Here is a 20458-nt window from a genome sequence, read left to right as displayed (position 1 = left end):
CATAATGCCAGTGTAATACTTTATCTCATTCACAACCAATTAATTAGATCTGTCATTGTTTGGCTATTCTCAACACTGTACAGATTAATAACAGACATGATAGCTGATCCTACTTTGGGTACCTTTCTTTCTGTTCCTTTCAATATTCAAGTAAGAACTAAAGCAAAATATTGGGGATGCTGTAAATCTGAAATACAAACAGAAAATGCTGAAAAACACTCAGAAGATCAGGCAGCATCTGTGGAGAGAGCAATAGAGTTAACGGTCCCTATATTAACGGGGAGGTGGGAAGGGAGCAGGGGGCTAGATTTAGCGATCGAGAAACCCGGAAATATGGATTTCCCAGAGGCTCTGCCGAATTTAACAGCAGGACATGTTATAATTTTTTCAAATCGGTTTCATGCTTGCAGCCAGCCAGGTTGAGAGGATGGCTGGATGTCGGGTAGCAAGAGGAGGAAGGGAGGGAAAATGCTAGAACTATTGCTAAGGACGTAGTAACAGGGCACTTAGAAAATCATAATATGATTAGGCAGAGTCAACACGGTTTTATGAAAGGGAAATCGTGTTTTACAAATCTATTAGAGTTTTTTGAGGGTGCAACTAGCAGGGTAGATAAGGGGGAACCAGTGGATGTAGTATATTTAGATTTTCAAAAGGCATTCGATAAGGTGCCACATTAGAAGGTTTTACACAAGAATAGGGCTCATGGGATTGGGGGTAATACACTAGCGTGGATTGAGGATTGGTTAATGGACAGAAAACAGAGAGTTGGAATAAACAGGTCATTTTCGGGTTCGCAGTTTGTAACTGGTGGGGTGCTGTAGGGATCGGTGCTTGGGCCTCAGCTATTTACAATCTAAATGACTTAGATGAAGGTACCGAGTGTAATGTATCCAAATTTGCTGACGATACAAAGCTAGGTGGGAAAGTAAGCTGTGAGGAGGACGCAAAGGGATATAGACAGGTTAAGTGAGTGGGCAAGAAGGTGGCAGATGGAATGGAATGTTGGCAAATGTGTGGTTATTCACTTTGGTAGGAAGAATGGAAAAACAGAATCGTTTTTAAATGGTGAGAAACTATTAAATGTCGGTGTTCAGAGAGACTTGGGTGTCCTTGTACAAGAAACACAAAAAGTTAGCATGCAGGTACAGCAAGCAATTAGGAAGACAAATGGAATGTTGGCCTTTATTGCAAGGGGGTTGGAGTACAAGAGTAAAGAAGTCTTGCTGCAATTGTACAGGGCTTTGGTGAGACCTCACCTGGAGTACTCCGTACAGTTTTGGTCTCTTTACCCAAGGAAAGATATACTTGCCTTAGAGGCGATGCAACAAAGGTTCACTAGATTGATTCTTGGGATAAGAGGGTTGTCCTATGAGGAAAGATTGGGTAGAATAGGCCTGTACTTTCTGGAGTTTAGAAGAATGAGAGGTGATCTCTTTGAAACATAAGATTCTGAGAGGGCTTGACAGGGTAGATGTTAGAGGATGTTTCCCCTGGCTGGAGAGTCTAGAACTAGGGGCCATAGTCTCAGGATAAGGGGTCGGCCATTTTGGAGTGAGGTGAGGAGGAATTTTTTCACACAGAGGGTTGTGAATATTTGGAATTCTCTACCCCAGAGGCCTGTGAATGCTCAATCATTGAATATATTGAAGACTGAGATACATAGATTTTTGGACTCAAAGGGAATCAAGGGATATGGGGATCAGCGGGAAAGTGATGTTGAGGTTGAAGATCAGCCATGATCATATTGAATGGTGGAGCAGGCTCGAGGGGCCGTATGGTCCTGCTTCTAGCTCTTATGTTCTTATATTGAACCTTTATAAAACACTGGTTTGGTCACAACTGAAGTACTGTGTCTAATTCTGGGCACCGCACTTTAGGAAGGATGTGAAGGCCTTAGAGAGGGTGCAGAAAAGATTTACTAGCATGGTTCCGGGGATGAGATACATGGATAGTCTGGAGAAGGTGGGGTTGTTCTCTTCAGAGCAGAGAAGGTTGAGAGGAGTTTTGATAGAGATGTTCAAAATCATGAAGGGTTTAGAGAAGTAAATATAGAGAAACAGTTCCCATTGGCAGAAGGGTCAAGAACCAGAGGACAGATTTAAGGTGTTTGGCAAAAGAACCAAAGACGACATGAGGAAAAACTTTTTTATGCTGCAAGTAGTTATGATCTGGAATGCGCTGCCTGAAAGAGTGGTGGAAGCAGATTCAATCGGGGCTTTCAAAAAGGAATTGGATAAATACTTGAAGGGAAAAAGTTTGCCGGGGAAAGAGTGGGGGAGAGGGACGAACTGGATTGTTCTTACAAAGAGCCAGCATGGGCTCAATGGGCCAAATGGCCTCCGTCTTTGCTGTAACCATTCTATGGTTCTATGATCATGGACTGTAGAGAACTTTGGGGGGTGGGGTTGGGCTGGGGAGAAGATTGCGGGCCTGGAGGAGGAGATCAGGGGGCCTGATGCCGGGGTGCAGAACATTTTGAGGGGAGAAGGGGAACAGCCAGAAGTCGTGGTCCATGTGGGAACCAATGACATAGGAAGGAAAAGGGTTGAGGTCCTGCACTCAGAGTTTCAGGAGCTAGGGAGGAAGTTAAAAAGCAGGACCTCAAAGGTAGTAATCTCTGGATTACTCCAAGTGCCACACGCCAAGTGGGTATAGGATAAGACAAATTAATGCATGGCTGGTGCAATGGTGTAGGAGAGAGGGCTTCAGATTCCTGGGGCATTGGGACCAGTTCTGGGGCAGGAGAGACCTGTTCAAGATGGTCAGGTCATACCTCACAGAGTTGGGACCAGTGTCCTTGCGGGGAGGTTAACTAGTGCTGTGTGTTCAAGAGAATTTTCTGGAACAGTGTTTCCAGCCCAACCAAGAAGGAAGCAGTGCTGGATCTAGTTCTGGGGAATGAAGTGGGGCAAGTGGAGCATGTTTCAGTGGGGGAGCATTTTGAGACCAATGATCATAATATCATCAGGTTTAGAATAGTTATGGAAAAAGGTAAGGAACAATCAAGTGTAAAAATACATAACTGGAGGAGGGCTAATTTCAGTGAGTTAAAAAGGGATCTGACCCAGGTGGATTGGAATCAGAAATTATTAGGCAGAAAAAGAAATTGAACAATGGGAGACCTTCAAGGAGGAGATGGTTCGGGTACAGAGTAGACACATTCCTACAAGGGGGAAAGGAATGGCATCCAAAGCTAGAGCTCCCTGGATGACTAAAGATATAGAGATTAAAATGAAAAAGGAGGCTTATGATAAATGTAAGATTCATAACAGAGTCAAGAACCAAGCTGAATACAGAAAGTACTTGGGAGATCAAAAAAAAGACATAAGAGAGGCAGAAGAAGAGAGTATGAGACTAGATTACGTAAAAGGGAATCCAAAAGATTTTTATAAACATAAATAGTAAAAGGGTAGTCAAAGGAAGGGAGGGGTCAATTATGGACAAAAAAGATCTTCTTGTGGAGGCAGAGGGTATGGCTCAGGTATTAAATGAATACTTCGCATGGCCTTCACTGGAGAAGAGAATGTTGCTATTGTAACAGTAAAGGAGGAGGTAGTAGCAATATTGGAGAGACTAAAGACAGATAAAGAGGAGGTACTTAAAATTTTGGCAGTACTCAAAGTAGAAAAGTCACCCGGTCCAGATGGGATGCATCCTCGGTTACTGAGGGAAGGAAGGGTGGAAATTGCGGAGGTTCTCTCCACAATCTTCCAATCCACCATAGATATAGAGTGGTGCCAGAGGACTGGAGGATTGCAAATGTTACACCTCTGTTCAAAAAAGTGGAGAGGAATAAACCCGGCAATTACAGGCCAGTCAGCCTAACATCGGTGGCAAGGAAACTTTTAGAGATAATAATCCGGGACAAAATTAATTGTGTCGGCATGAACTGGGGGAGGGGGAAAATGTGTCGGCATGAATTGGGGGAGGGGGGAAAGTGTGTCTGCATGAACTGGGGGAGGGGGAAAATGTCGACTTGAATTGGGGGAGGGGTGAAGTAAGACTGCACAATTTCGGGGGGGGAAAGTGTCAGCATGAACTGGGGAGGGGAAGTGTGTCGGCATGAAATGGGGGGGGAAGTGTCAGCATGAACTGGGGGAGGGAAAAAGTGTGTTGGCATGAAAAGGGGGATGGGAAAAAGTGCTTTGGGATGAACTGGGGAGGGGGAAAAGTGTGTTGGCATGAACTAGGGAGGGGGAAAAGTGTGTCGGTATAAACTGGGGGAGGGGGCAAAGTGTGTTGGCATGAACGGGGATGGGAAAAAGTGCTTTGGGATGAACTGGGGAGGGGGAAAAGTGTGTTGGCATGAACTAGGGAGGGGGAAAAGTGTGTCGGTATAAACTGGGGGAGGGGGCAAAGTGTGTTGGCATGAACGGGGATGGGAAAAAGTGCTTTGGGATGAACTGGGGAGGGGGAAAAGTGTGTCAATATGAACTGGGGGAGGGGGGAAAGTGTGTCAATATGAACTGGGGGAGGGGGGAAAGTGTCGGTGTGAACTGGGGAAGGGGGAAAGTGTGTCGGGATGAACTGGGGGAGGGGGCAAAGTGTGTTGGCATGAACAGGGGGATGGGAAAAAGTGCTTTGGGATGAACTGGGGAGGGGGAAAAGTGTGTTGGCATGAACTAGGGAGGGGGAAAAGTGTGTCGGTATGAACTGGGGGAGGGGGCAAAGTGTGTTGGTATGAACTGGGGGAGGGGGCAAAGTGTGTTGGTATGAACTGGGGGAGGGGGGAAAGTGTGTCGGTGTGAACTGGGGAAGGGGGAAAGTGTGTCGGGATGAACTGGGAAAGGGGGAAAGTGTGTTAGTATGAACCGGGGGAAGGGGGAAAAGTGTGTCAATATGAACTGGGGGAGGGGGGAAAGTGTGTCGGGATGAACTGGGGGAGGGGGGAAAGTGTGTCGGTATGGACTGGGGGAGGGGAAAGTGTGTCAGTGTGAACTGGGGGAGGGGGGAAAGTGTGTCGGTGTGAACTGGGGGAGGGGGAAAGTGTGTCGGTATGGACTGGGGGAGGGGGAAAGTGTGTCGGTATGGACTGGGGGAGGGGGAATGTGTGTCAGTATGAACTGGGGGAGGGGAAAGTGTGTCGGTGTGAACTGGGGGAGGGGAACATAAGAACATAAGAAATAGGAGCAGGAGTAGGACAATCGGCCGATCGAGCCTGCTCTGCCATTCAATAAGATCGTTGCTGACCTGATCCTAACCTCAAATCTAAAGGACACAAGAAGGAGGAACAGGACCCGGCCACTCAGCCCCTGGGCCCGCTCCGCCACACACACGGCCTTGACCGATCCGAACTCAGCTTCATGTCCAATTTCCTGCCCGCTCCCCGTAACCCCTAATTCCCTTTACTTCTAGGAAACTGTCTATTTCTGTTTTAAATTTATTTAATGATGTAGCTTCCACAGCTTCCTGGGGCAGCAAATTCCACAGACCTACTACCCTCTGAGTGAAGAAGTTTCCCCTCATCTCAGTTTTGAAAGAGCAGCCCCTTATTCTAAGATTATGCCCCCTCGTTCTAGTTTCACCCATCTTTGGGAACATCCTTACCGCATCCACCCGATCAAGCCCCTTCACAATCGTATATATTTCAATAAGATCGCCTCTCATTCTTCTGAACTCCAATGAGTAGAGTCCCAATCTACTCAACCTCTCCTCATATGTCCACCCCCTCATCCCCGGGATTAGCCGAGTGAACCTTCTTTGTACTGCCTCGAGAGCAAGTATGTCTTTTCTTAAGTATGGAGACCAAAACTGTATGCAGTATTCCAAGTGCGGTCTCACCATTACCTGACATAACTGCAGCAATACCTCCCTGTTTTTATATTCTATCCCCCGAGCAATAAAAGCCAACATTCCGTTGGCCTTCTTGATCACCTGCTGCACCTGCATACTAACTTTTTGATTTTCTTGCACGAGGACCCCCAGATCCCTTTGTACTGCAGTACTTTCCAGTTTCTCGCCATTAAGATAATAACTTGCTCTCTGATTGTTCCTGCCAAAGTGCATAACCTCACATTTTCCAATATTGTATTGCATCTGCCAAATCTCCGCCCACTCACCCAGCCTGTCTATATCCCCTTGTAGGTTTTTTATGTCACTCTCCACTTTCCCTCCCATCTTTGTATCATCTGCAAACTTTGATATGTTACACTTGGTCCCCTCCTCCAAATCGTTAATATAGATTGCAAAGAGTTGGGGACCCAGCACTGACCCCTGCGGAACACCACTGGCTACTGGCTAGTGGTTATGTTACTGGACTAGTAATCCAGAGACCTGGACTAAAATCCAGAGTCATGAGTTCAAATCCTGCCACGGCAGCTGGCGAATTTAAATTCAATTAATTAATTAAAAAATTCAATTAATTAAATAAAAATCTGGAATTAAAATACTAGTATCAGTAATGATGGCCATGAAACTGCCGGATTGTCGTAAAAACCCATCTGGTTCACTAATGTCCTTCAGGGAAGGAAACCTGCCGTCCTTACCCGGTCTGGCCTATATGTGACTCCAGACCCACAGCAATGTGGTTGATTCTTAATTGCCCTCTGAAATGGCCAAGCAAGCCACTCAGTTGTAAAATCTCGCTACGAAAAGTCATAATAAGAATAAAACCGGACGGACCACCCGGCATCGGACCACTAGGCACCGGACACGACAACGGCAAAACACCAAGCCCAGTCGACCCTGCAAGGTCCTCCTTACTAACATCTGGGGACTTGTGCCAAAATTGGGAGAGCTGTCCCACAGACTAGTCAAGCAACAGCCTGACATAGCCACACTTACAGAATCATACCTTTCAGCCAACGTCCCAGACTCTTCCATCACCATCCCTGGGTATGTCCTGTCCCACCGGCAGGACAGACCCACCAGAGGTGGCGGTACAGTGATATACAGTCAGGAGGGAGTGGCCCTGGGAGTCCTCAACATTGACTCTGGACCCCATGAAATCTCATGGCATCAGGTCAAACATGGGCAAGGAAACCTCCTGCTGATTACCACCTACCGTCCTCCCTCAGCTGATGAATCAGTCCTCCTCCATGTTGAGCACCACTTGGAGGAAGCAGTGAGGGTAGCAAGGGCACAAAATGTACTCTGGGTGGGGGACTTCAATGTCCATCACCAAGAGTGGCTCGGTAGCACCACCACTGACCGAGCTGGCCGAGTCCTGAAGGACATAGCTGCCAGACTGGGCCTGCGGCAGGTGGTGAGCGAACCAACACGAGGGAAAAACTTACTTGACCTCGTCCTCACGAATCGACCTGTCGCAAATGCATCTGTCCATGACAGTATTGGTAGGAGTGACCACCGCACAGTCCTCGTGGAGATGAAGTCCCGTCTTCGCACTGAGGACACCATCCAACGTGTTGTGTGGCACTACCACCGTGCTAAATGGGATAGATTCAGAACAGATCTAGCAGCTCAAAACTGGGCATCCATGAGGCGCTGTGGGCCATCAGCAGCAGCAGAATTGTATTCCAGCACAATCTGTAACCTGATGGCCCGACATATTCCTCACTCGACCATTACCAACAAGCCAGGGGATCAACCCTGGTTCAATGAGGAGTGTAGAAGAGCATGCCAGGAGCAGCACCAGGCGTACCGAAAAATGAGGTGCCAACCTGGTGAAGCTACAACTCAGGACTACATGCATGCTAAACAGCGGAAGCAACATGCTATAGACAGAGCTAAGCGATTCCACAACCAACGGATCAGATCAAAGCTCTGCAGTCCTGCCACATCCAGTCGTGAATGGTGGTGGACAATTAAACAACTAACGGGAGGAGGAGGCTCTGCAAACATCCCCATCCTCAATGATGGTGGAGTCCAGCACGTGAGTGCAAAAGACAAGGCTGAAGCATTTGCAACCATCTTCAGCCAGAAGTGCGGAGTGGATGATCCATCTTGGCCTCCTCCCGATATCCCCACCATCACGGAAGCCAGTCTTCGGCCAATTCGATTCACTCCACGTGATATCAAGAAACGGCTGAGTGCACTGGATACAGCAAAGGCTATGGGCCCCGACAACATCCCAGCTGTAGTGCTGAAGACTTGTGCTCCAGAACTAGCTGCGCCTCTAGCCAAGCTGTTCCAGTACAGCTACAACACTGGCATCTACCCGACAATGTGGAAAATTGCCCAGGTATGTCCTGTCCACAAAAAGCAGGACAAATCCAATCCGGCCAATTACCGCCCCATCAGTCTACTCTCAATCATCAGCAAAGTGATGGAAGGTGTCGTCGACAGTGCTATCAAGCGGCACTTACTCACCAATAACCTGCTCACCGATGCTCAGTTTGGGTTCCGCCAGGACCACTCGGCTCCAGACCTCATTACAGCCCTGGTCCAAACATGGACAAAAGAGCTGAATTCCAGAAGTGAGGTGAGAGCGACTGCCCTTGACATCAAGGCAGCATTTGACCGAGTGTGGCACCAAGGAGCCCTAGTAAAATTGAAGTCAATGGGAATCAGGGGGAAAACTCTCCAGTGGCTGGAGTCATACCTAGCACGAAGGAAGATGGTAGTGGTTGTTGGAGGCCAATCATCTCAGCCCCAGGACATTGCTGCAGGAGTTCCTCAGGGCAGTGTCCTAGGCCCAACCATCTTCAGCTGCTTCATCAATGACCTTCCCTCCATCATAAGGTCAGAAATGGGGATGTTCGCTGATGACTGCACAGTGTTCAGTTCCATTCGCAACCCCTCAAATAATGAAGCAGTCCGAGCCCGCATGCAGCAAGACCTGGACAACATCCAGGCTTGGGCTCATAAGTGGCAAGTAACATTCGCGCCAGACAAGTGCCAGGCAATGACCATCTCCAACAAGAGAGAGTCTAACCACCTCCCCTTGACATTCAACGGCATTACCATCGCCGAATCCCCCACCATCAACATCCTGGGGGTCACCATTGACCAGAAACTTAACTGGACCAGCCATATAAATACTGTGGCTACGAGAGCAGGTCAGAGGCTGGGTATTCTGCGGCGAGTGACTCACCTCCTGACTCCCCAAAGCCTTTCCACCATCTACAAGGCACAAGTCAGGAGTGTGATGGAATACTCTCCACTTGCCTGGATGAGTGCAGCTCCAACAACACTCAAGAAGCTCGACACCATCCAAGATAAAGCAGCCCGCTTGATTGGCACCCCATCCACCACCCTTAACATTCACTCCCTTCACCACCGGCGCACTGTGGCTGCAGTGTGCACCATCCACAGAATGCACTGCAGCAACTCGCCAAGGCTTCTTCGACAGCACCTCCCAAACCCGCGACCTCTACCACCTAGAAGGACAAGAGCAGCAGGTACATGGGAACAACACCACCTGCACGTTCCCCTCCAAGTCACACACCATCCCGACTTGGAAATATATCGCCGCTCCTTCATTGTCGCTGGGTCAAAATCCTGGAACTCCCTTCCTAACAGCACTGTGGGAGAACCGTCACCACACGGACTGCAGCGGTTCAAGAAGGCGGCTCACCACCACCTTCTCATGGGCAATTAGGGATGGGCAATAAATGCCGGCCTCGCCAGCGACGCACACATCCCGTGAACGAATAAAAAAAAAGTCCGAGAATGAACCATTTATCCCAACTCTCTGCTTCCTTTTAGATAACCATTCCTCCACCCATGCCAGAATATTACCCCCAATCCAATGATTCTTTATCTTGAGCAATAATCTTTTGTGTGGCACCTTGTCGAATGCCTTCTGGAAGTCTAAATACACTCCGTCCACTGGTTCCCCTTTATCCACCCTGTACGTTATGTCCTCAAAGAACTCAAGCAAATTTGTCAGACATGACTTCCCCTTCATAAAGCCATGCTGACTTTGTCCTATTAAATTATGTTTATCCAAATGTTCCGTTACTGTCTCCTTAATAATAGACTCCAAAATTTTACCCACCACAGATGTTAGGCTAACTGGCCTATAATTTCCAGCCTTCTGCCTACTACCCTTTTTAAATAAGGGTGTTACATTCGCAGTTTTCCAATCTGCCGGGACCTTTGCCAAGTCCAGAGAATTTTGGAAAATTATTACCAAAGCATCCACAATTCCTACTGCCACTTCCCTCAAGACCCTAGGATGTAAGCCATCAGGTCCAGGGGATTTATCCACCTTGAGTCCCATTATTTTACTGAGTATCAATTCCTTAGTGATTTTAATCGTATTTAGCTCCTCCCCCCCCTCGAGCCCCCTGTTTGTCCAGTGTTGGGATATTCTTAGTGTCCTCTACCGTAAAGACTGAAACAAAATATTTGTTCAGCATTTTTGCCATCTCCATGTTTCCCACCATTAATTTCCCGGTCTCATCCTCTAAGAGACCTACGTTTGCCTTAGCCACCCTTTTTCTTTTTATATAACTGTCGAAACTCTTGCTATCTGTTTTTATATTTTTTGCTAATTTATTTTCATTATCAATCTTCCCTTTCTTAATCAATCCTTTAGTTACTTTTTGCTGTCTTATGAAGACTTCCCAATCTTCTATCCTCCCACCAAGTTTGGCTACCTTATATGTCCTTGTTTTTAGTCGGATACTATCCTTAATTTCTTTACTTAGCCACGGATGGCTGTCATATCTTTTACACCCTTTTTTCCTCAGTGGAATTTTTTTTTTTGAAAGTTGTAAAATAACTCCTTAAATGAACACCACTGCTCATGTACCGTCTTACCCTTTAATCTATTTTCCCAGTCCACTTTAATCAATTCCGCTCTCATACCATCATAGTCTCCTTTGTTCAAGCTCAGTACACTTGTTTGAGAACCCACCTTCTCACCCTCTAATTGGATATGGAATTTAACCATGTTATGGTCACTCATTCCAAGGGGATCCTTAATGAGGACATTATTAATTAATCCTGGCTCATTACACAGGACCAGGTCCAAGGTTGCTTGCCCCCTTGTAGGATCAGTTACATACTGCTCAAGAAATCCATTCCTAATACACTCAATAAACTCTTCCTCAAGGCTGCCCTGCCCAATTTGATTTGTCCAGTTAATATGATAGTTAAAATCCCCCATAATTATAGCTGTTCCCTTATTACATGCCCCGACTATTTCCTGATTAATACTTCTTCCAGCAGAGTTGCAACTATCAGGAGGCCTATATACTACGCCCACTGGTGTTTTTTTCCCCTTATTATTCCTTATCTCTACCCAAACTGTTTCATTATCCTGATCCTTTGTCCCAATATCATTTTTCTGTATTACAGTGATTCCTTCCTTTATTAACATCGCCACCCCACCTCCCCTTCCTTCCTGCCTATCCTTCCTGATTGTTAAATACCCTGGCATATTTAATTCCCAGTCGTTGTCACCCTGCAGCCATGTTTCTGTCATGGCCACAAGATCATACCCATACGTAGTTATTTGTGCCGTTAACTCGTCCATTTTGTTACGAATGCTACGTGCATTCAGATAAAGAACTTTCAAATATGTTTGGTGACACTTAGTTCCTGCTTTTTCCTTTTTTAACACTTTACCTTTTACTCCATACCTTCTGTCCCTTCCTGACACGCTTTCCTCTGTCTCCCTGCTCAGGTTCCCAACCCCCTGCCACTTTAGTTTAAACCCTCCCCAACAGCACAAGCAAACACTCCCCCTTGGACAGCGGTCCCGGCCCTGCCCAGGTGCAGACCATCCGTTTGTATTGGTCCCACCTCCCCCAGAACCGGTTCCAATGCCCCAGGAATTTGAATCCCTCCTCCTTGCACCATTCCTCTAGCCACGTATTCATTTGAAATATCCTCCTATTTCTACTCTGACTAGCACGTGGCACTGGTAGCAATCCTGAGATTACTACCTTTGAGGTCCTATTTTTTAATTTACCTCCTAACTCCCTATATTCTGCTTTTAGGACCTCATCCCCTTTTTTACCTATGTCGTTGGTGCCTATGTGCACCACGACAGCTGGCTGTTCGCCCTCCCCCTCCAAAATGTTCTGTAGCCGCTCCGAGACGTCCTTGACCCTTGCACCAGGGAGGCAACAAAACCATCCTGGAGTATCGGTTGCGGCCGCAGAAACGCCTATCTATTCCCCTTACAATTGAGTCCCCTATCACTATAGCTCTTCCACTCTTTTTCCTCCCAGCCTGTGCAGCAGAGCCACCCACGGTGCCAGGAAGTTGGCTGCTGCTGCCTTCCCCTGATAAGTCATCCCTCCCAACAGTATCCAAAGTTGTATATCTGTTTGAGAGGGGGATGGCCACAGGGGACCCCTGCACTACCTGCCTGCACCTCTTACTCTGCCTGGTGGTCACCCATTCACTTCCTGCCTGTCCACCCTTTACCTGCGGTGTGACCAACTCGCTAAACGTGCTATCCACGTGGTTTTCAGCATCGCGAATGCACCGGTATGTATCCAGCTGCAGCACAGACAGACCGCATTGCGGCACTGGAGCTGCGGATGGATACATACCGGTGCATGTGTCGGTATGGACTGGGGGAGGGGTGAAAGTGTGTCACTATGAACTGGGGAAGGGGAAAGTGTTCGGTACGGACTGGGGGAGGGGAAAGTGTGTCGGTATGGACTGGGGGAGGGGTGAAAGTGTGTTGGTATGGACTGGGGGAGGGGAAAGTGTGTCGGTATGAACTGGGGGAGGGGAAAGTGTGTCGGTATGGACTGGGGGAGGGGTGAAAGTGTGTCGGTATGGACTGGGGGAGGGGAAAGTGTGTCGGTATGGATTGGGGGAGGGGAAAGTGTGTCGGTATGGACTGGGGGAGGGGAAAGTGTGTCGGTATGGACTGGGGGAGGGGTGAAAGTGTGTCACTATGAACTGGGGGAGGGGAAAGTGTGTCGCTATGAACTGGGGGAGGGGAAAGTGTGTCGGTACGGACTGGGGGAGGGGAAAGTGTGTCGGTATGGACTGGGGGAGGGGTGAAAGTGTGTCGGTATGGACTGGGGGAGGGGAAAGTGTGTCGGTATGAACTGGGGGAGGGGAAAGTGTGTCGGTATGAACTGGGGGAGGGGGAAAGTGTGTCGGTATGGACTGGGGGAAGGGGGGAAAGTGAGGAGATGGGGGGAAGGAATGTCAGCACGCTGGCTGGAGATAGAAAGATGTTGCCACATTAGTTGGGAAGTGGGGTGGGGTTTGAAGAACATGCAGCATGAATTGGGATTTTGGAGGCGAGAATCCCATTGTGACTTGAGTGCGCCATGAGAACTGGGGGGCAGAAGGGTGAGAAGGCCAATATAAACTGAAAGGGGCAACAGAGTCCCAGTCAAAACCGAGCGTGGGTGAAGAGTGCCGCTCTGAACTTGGGGGTGGGTGACTCCATATAAACAATTTTAAAGCAATTTATCAATCAGATTTTGCAACAGAGTGTTAATATCTGTCCACGATAGCCTGTAATTTCTCCGCAACAGTTGAGTGAAAACTCCCACAGCCTTTGGCTGTACAAGTAATAGAATATTGAAATATGCCTGCTGCTGAAGTTATGATGAGCCATTGCCCACTGTGCTTTCCTCATAACTTCCTATATTGGGATTGTTCTCCTTAGAGCAGAGAAGGTTAAGTGGTTGACCTAATAGAGGTATTCAAAATTATGAGGGGTTTTGTTAGAGCAAGTAGGGAGAAACTGTTTCCTCTGACAAATGAGTCAGTAACCAGAGATCACGGATTTAAAATAATTTGGAAAGGAACTAGAGGAGAAATGAGCAGAAATGTTTTCACACAGAGGGTCGTTAAATGCGCTACCTGAAAGGGTGGTGGAAGCAGATGCCACAGGAAATATCAAAAGTCAATTGGACATGTGTATGAAGAGGACTAATTTGCAGGTTTATGGGGAAAAAGCTGGGGTGTGGGACTAACTTGGACAGGCACGACAGGCCGAATGGGCTCCTCTGCTGTAAGATTCTATGATTCTATATTCAAAGCCGTTTCAGACTTGTCAACTTTTTTTTTGAGGCTGGTGTTTTTTAAGCTTTTGCTGATTTAGATTGGGATATATATAAGTTCAGAGCAACTTCAGTGTGACCTTTACCTGACCTGAGGTTAGTGGACAATAAATCCGTTGCTTTACATAAGAACATAAGACCATAAGAAATAGGAGCAGGAGTAGGCCAATCGGCCCCTCGAGCCTGCTCCGCCATTCAATAAGATCATGGCTGATCTGATCCTAACCTCAAATCTAAATTCATGTCCAATTTCCTGCCCGCTCCCCGTAACCCCTAATTCCCTTTAATTCAATGTAAACTGAAAATGCTTTTTCACGATGAAATTGTAATGGAAAAATATTTCCCCCCAGCCAATTGAAGACAAGGTTACAAAAAACTTACAACAGGAACCTTACAATGTGGAAGCCCGTGGACGCTTGCATATGGGACTTTGGCTGAAATGTCGGTTGGCTTTGGTGACTGCCCTGACTGCTCAGATATATGGCGTGGGATTAAAGAAAGGTATTACAATGTTTGCTTTCAATTTCCACATACCCAGTTTCTTGATATCTTAACCATCTTTCTTGCTTATTTTATCTAAGCATGTTTCTCGTCTTTTTAGACCAGGTCAATATATTACTTCAGAGTTTACATTGTAATGTTATTGTTTCTAGCCAGGAAGTGTGCAAAAGACACATCACATTTACAAACAGTTACTATACTATTCAACTGCTATGTTAGACACACAGTAAATTCAACTTCAGGACTCACTGTGCTATGGTAGGATCCAGACCTACAGAGCATGAAACTCCAGATTTACAGAAGGCCTTTGGTGTCTCTAATGGCTGCACACCCACCTACTGCTACCAAAGGCTTCCCATCAGTTTCCCACTCACTGGCACTTCAGTTTTAATCAGGAGTGTGCTTAAAGTGGCACTGCTGTGCCTGCCTCTGCCTGCCTGACTGGGCAGAAAGGTGCTGGGTTGATACGGTAATCAGCTGGTCTTACAGTCAATGACCGACCAATTCTGCCCACTGCCACTGTTTAAAATTCGAGTTAGTGAGCAGAGTGGAATGGAGCACCCGTTGATCTCAGCTTGGCTGGCGGTAGACTTCCTACAATTTGCCTCAGTATCCTTAGGCTTGGGAAAAGAGGCCACCAGAGATTCTGCATCTGATCACTATCGAGTGACTCTTGCCTGAAAGGCCACATATGCGGATATCAGGAGAGGACAGAATCAGCTCAGCTGTGATGCCCCCACAGTTGAGTAGCCCATTGACCCTCATACCTAGGATGGAGGAGATACATTACTACATGATTGTGGCACCGAAAGGCAGCTACCTTTATGAAATGGGACCAGAACCGTCAGTCCTTTTAAGAGCAGAGGGAAGAAAATTGCAGGGGAGAGGAATGATCTAAAAATCTAAAAGGGAGGGTGAACTCATAGAAAGGTTACAGCATGGAAGGAGGCCATTCGGCCCATCGAGTCCGTGCCGGCTCTCTGCAAGAGCAATCCAGCTAGTCCCACCCACTCCCCCGCCCTTTCCCCATAGCTCTGCAAATTTTTTTCTTTCAAGTACTTATCCCGTTCCCTTTTGAAGGCCATGATTTAATTAATGCATTCTTTTGTTGGGAGCCATACATTTTTAATTTTCAGTCCCTTCATTTTAAAATTATTCCCCCTGGTCTTGGTTTTCCCAAGAGGTGAGGTGGCCTACCCCTGGGCTTTCCAGCAATGCTGCTCCCTCATTCGCTGCCAGTAGTGGCTTGAGGACCACCTGGATCAGCTTTACCTGTACTAACCCTCTCACTCCCTACAATAAGCAACCCAGTCTTGGTGGCTCAGCTCCATGGGTGAGATTTGGACTGTGAGGAATGCTCACCCACTGGTCTCTCCACAGGAGAAACAAACCAGTCTGCTGCCCAAAATCCAAAAACAACACTTACATTGCTTTTAAAGGGTTTATTATCCGGGATAACTGGAATTCTTAAAATAAATTATCCATAATTAAAGAGGCATTAAGACCAAACAACAGTCGGAGGTCCAAGACTACCAGTATTAAACTTTTATTTTTGTTTTTGTTTTCAACAAGTTAAAAGTAGTTTTAACGAGCAGTAAAGAGGGTATTGCTACCTCTAACTTTCCCACAACTCCTGACCAACTTTATACCAACAAGTCAATTATCAGTAGTAAGGGATTGTTGTGATTTTTTCCTACTTCCCTCACATTTCATTTTATTAACGATTGTGTGTAGTTTTTGAAAATCTTTAAAACCCGTTAACATTGCACAGCAATAGCCTTTAACCTTGTGAGTCACAGGTTTTGTTATCAGTGCCGGTTGTTGCACACTTTGAGATGTGAGTTGGGGAAGAAAAGTGGAAATGGGGAATAAAAAAAGAAAAAAATAAGTTTTTGTCTTGTTGAATAAATAAGAGGAAGAAGGCTTTCTGGACACCTCTGGGCTCTGTGAAGAAGGGATAAAAGAAGCAAAGATCTATGGTGATGTCGAGACACAAACTGAGTTTATGCTGCAGGCTGTTCTGCTTGATTTCCGACTGGGACGTATTAAGGATTGCATCAAAATACTTTTGCAGGTGAGGATGTCATCCAAATTTTAGATAAGGGATTTTGTGATTTTTATTTCCTGCTTGCTTGAGCTTATAAAGTTGTCAATAATAAACAAATACCCATTTGAGATGATGGTAGTTAAGTCAGTAGGATGAACACCATACTTCCATTCCTTGTTTTCTTCACAGCCAATGAAGCACTGTGTCGGGATGTGGGGAATGAGATAATGTCCAGATAATCTGTTTTAGCGATGTTGGTTCAGGATAAATATTGGCCAGGGAGAACTCCCCTGCTCTTCTTCGAATTATGTCATGGGATCTTTTAGGGGCAGGCTCTGCTTAACGGCTCATCTGAAAGACAGCACCTCCGACAGAGCAGCACTCCCTCAGAACTGCACTAAACTGTCAGCCTGGATTGTGTGCTCAAATCTCTGGAATGTGTCTTGAACCCACGACCTTCTGACTCAGAGGCGAGTGCTACCACTGAGCCAAGGCTGACACCTTTCAAAGCACAAATGTGTTACAATCAAAAGTAGCAAAAGTACCAAAGAGAAACAAGTAGTCAGCAGAAAACTAGACAACCGGATCTCTCGATTGCCTGCTCAAAGGTATCATTAATGGATTAGTGAGTACCACAAAGCCAAAAAAACAGTAATTTCTTCACATTGCTATTGGCCACCATTTTCCTCCTTCAATCAGGTGAGCGTATAAAATAAAAATAAACCCCTTGCCTGGGGGTGGGGCCATTTGCATATCCCTGGTGGTCCGCCAGCACCGGCAATGGCATATCAGTGCTGCCTGCCCCGACACAACCCGAAACGCCCCTCTAAGGTGGAGCAGCACTTGCCACTCTGTTTGAAGGTCTCCTGAGGCCCAAATAGGCTGAAGAAAAGATTTTTAAAAATTTATTTGATTTTCATTGGAGCCTTTCTGACTAGAGAAAGTAAGGGATCCCGTCTGAGATTTCCGAAGATGAAGTTTGTGGCAGTGCTTTTTATGTCTGAGGGTCTCTGCCCCAAAATTTATGTTTGATGATTCCTATTACACCTTAACCGTCCCAGTTCTTTTTGGGTCTGAGAATGTGCCTGGCTCCGTTCCAGTTCTTCGTCCTGATGATGTCAATCCAGCATTGAATGCGCCTCAGCTCATCCCAGTGCCATGTGATATAACAACAAATGACAAGAAAATGAGAGAAATAAAACAAAACAAAATCGCAAGGACACAAAAGAACCCTACAAACGTGCAGAAAAGTTAGACACTTTTGGATTATGTTAGTCACATGTTTTGGCAAAATCCAGAGGCAGATCATACTGGCAGTGAAGGTCCACTGATGGCCTATATACCTACGCTGCAAAATCTGTGTCCTGATAAATGGTTTGTACTCAGGAATCAGAAGTATAATATCAAAATTTTCTTAGGATGCCAAAATTGCATTTTTCCATCTCCAGATTGATCCTAGGAATGCACAGAACTAGAAATGAGCATTCTGGTCCATCTCGCAGACCCCAGAGTTCAAAGTGAATATAGTTCATCACCTTTATCTCTCAATTAATTTTCTCACTAAATACATGCCTAATTCCCTCCTAGTAGTTCCCTTGCAAGTACAATTTCAAAATTTGAGGACGACACCAAATTGAGGGTTATAGTTAATACTGAGGAGGACAATAATCTGGGAAAAATTTCATTGGCACTTGGAAAAGTATGGGCCAATGTTAGCATGGATTTGTTAAAGGAAAATCATGTTTGACTAACTTGATTGAGTTCTTTGATGAATAATGGAGAGGGTTGATGAGGGTAGTGTGGTTGATGTTGTGTACATGGACTTTCAAAAGGTAGTTGATAAAGTACCACATAATAAACTTGTTAGCAAAATTAAAGCCCATGAGATTAAAGGGACAGTGGCAATGTGGATAGGAAATTGACTAAGAGACAGAAAGCAGTAAGTAGTGGTGAATGGTTGTTTTTCAGACTGGAGGGAAGTATACAGTGGTGTTCCCCAGGGGTCGGTACTAGGACCACTGCTCTTTTTGATATATATTAATGACCTGGTCTTGGGTATAGATGGTATAATTTCAAAGTTTGCAGATGACACAAAACTCGGAAACGTAGTAAACAATGTGGAGGATAGTAACAGACATCAGGAGGATATAGACAGACTGGTGAAATGGGTAGAAACATGCCAGATGAAATTTAACGCAGAAAAGTGTGTAGTGATACATTTTGGTAGGAAGAATGAGGAGAGCCAATATAAACTAAATGGTACAATTTTAAAGGGGGTGCAGGAACAGAGAGACCTGGGGATGCACATACACAAATCTTTGAAGGTGGCTAGACAAGTTGAAAGGGCTGTTAAAAAAGCATTATGGGATCTTGGGCTTTATTAATAGAGGCATAGAGTACAAAAGCAAGGAAGTTTTGCTAAACCTTTATTAAACACTGGTTAGACCCCAGCTGGAGTATTGTGTTCAATTCTGGGCACGGCACCTTAGGAAGGATGTCAAGGCCTTAGAGAGGGTGCGGAAGAGATTTACCAGAATTGTCCCAGGGATGAGGGACTTCAGTTATGTGGAGAGATTGGAGGAGCTGGGGTTGTTCTCCTTAGAACGGAGAAGGTTAAGGGGAGATGTGATAGAGGTGTTCAAAATCATGAATGGTTTTGATAGAGTGAATAAGGAGAAACAGTTTCCAGTGGCAGAAGGGTTGGTAACCAGAGGACACAGTTTAAGGTGATCGGCAAAAGAGCCAGAGGCGACACGAGGAAACATTTCTTTACGCAGCGAGTTGTAATGATCTGGAATGCATTGTCTGAAAGGGTGGTGGAAGCAGATTCAATCGTAACTTTCAAAAGTTACTTGAAGGGAAAAATTTACAGGGCGATGGGGAAAGAGCAGGGGAATGGGACTAATTGGATAGCTCTTTCAAAGAGCCGGCACAAGCATGATGGGCTGAATGGCCTCCTCATGTGCTGTACCTGCTATAATACTATGACTGTGACAAAATCCAAGACACATTAATAAACTTGCAGAATGGGCGTGTAATTGGCAAATGAATTTCAATATAGGTAAACGTAAGGTGGTGCATTTGGTTGGAAGAATAAGGGGGCTACATACTCCTTGGAAAATAAGGGGGAAGAATTGGATAAGGGTCCGTTCTGAGCGATGCGCTACCACCCCGCGCCGAACAGACCCTCCGCAGGCAGCACATGAAATTCGTGCTGTCTGCTACTTACCCTGAAATCTCCGTGCAGCAAGCGCAGCCCTCGCTGCTGAGAGGCTGCACAGAGAATGAGGAAGTTGAAAATGGGGCGTGGCCAGCGCATGTCATCAGCTGCCTGCACTACTTAAAGGTGCAGGCACATTTCTAATGGCAGATACACAGCCAAGGAGGAAAAGGGAGAATGGCATCACGAGTAGCTGCACCAGCAAGAGAGCGGGCACCAAGATACCTTGGCAGGCCGTGGCACAGGAGGTGAATGCGAGGAGCATTGCAGCGCACACGTGGGCGCAGTGCCGCAAGAAATTTAATGACTTGACACGAGTGGTCAAGGTGAGTGAATGCAAGTGTCAAGTGGCACATCCTACCAACCGCACCAATACTCCATGCACGACACCTCCCATCACCCACCCACCCACCAACAAACACTGCAACCCATACGCAATGCTGCATCTCACACGCACATAATACCACACTTGCAGGCCACACAACCACCACTCAAGTCACACAAACTGGCAGCTATTCGACGATGACAGTCACATCACCCACACACCTTGCAGGACACTCACTGACACACTGTCCTCTGTCTTGCAGGAGGGACCTGAGGCTGGATGGGCACGTCGCTGCAGCCGTTAAATGTGCCATGCTGGAGGTCCCGGTCAAGGGAGGTCTCTGCATATCTAATGATTCTTCTCCTTTTCCACATCTCCCTCCTCCCATAATCTTTTCTAACTCATGTGCTGCACATGCTGTCAGCATGCACCTCTTACTTGCTCCTCTCCCCACTCCATAACTCAACCTGTTT

The 20458-nt window shown here is 46.4% G+C and overlaps 1 protein-coding gene across 5 annotated transcripts in view; it reads left to right on the top strand.

The window, feature by feature from the left end:
• cfap54 (cilia and flagella associated protein 54) overlaps positions 1-20458 on the top strand; it is a 443819-nt gene that overhangs the window by 328073 nt on the left and 95288 nt on the right. For all 5 annotated transcript variants that reach the window (XM_068004603.1, XM_068004606.1, XM_068004607.1 and 2 more), the window contains 2 exons: positions 14243-14393; positions 16307-16467. In XM_068004603.1, coding sequence (XP_067860704.1) covers positions 14243-14393; positions 16307-16467 — 312 coding nt within the window. The remainder of the gene's footprint in view (positions 1-14242; positions 14394-16306; positions 16468-20458) is intronic.

The sequence above is a fragment of the Heptranchias perlo genome, chromosome 24 (assembly GCF_035084215.1).
Source record: "Heptranchias perlo isolate sHepPer1 chromosome 24, sHepPer1.hap1, whole genome shotgun sequence".
Lineage (NCBI taxonomy): Eukaryota > Metazoa > Chordata > Chondrichthyes > Hexanchiformes > Hexanchidae > Heptranchias > Heptranchias perlo.
This window is presented reverse-complemented; position numbering and strand designations above follow the sequence as displayed.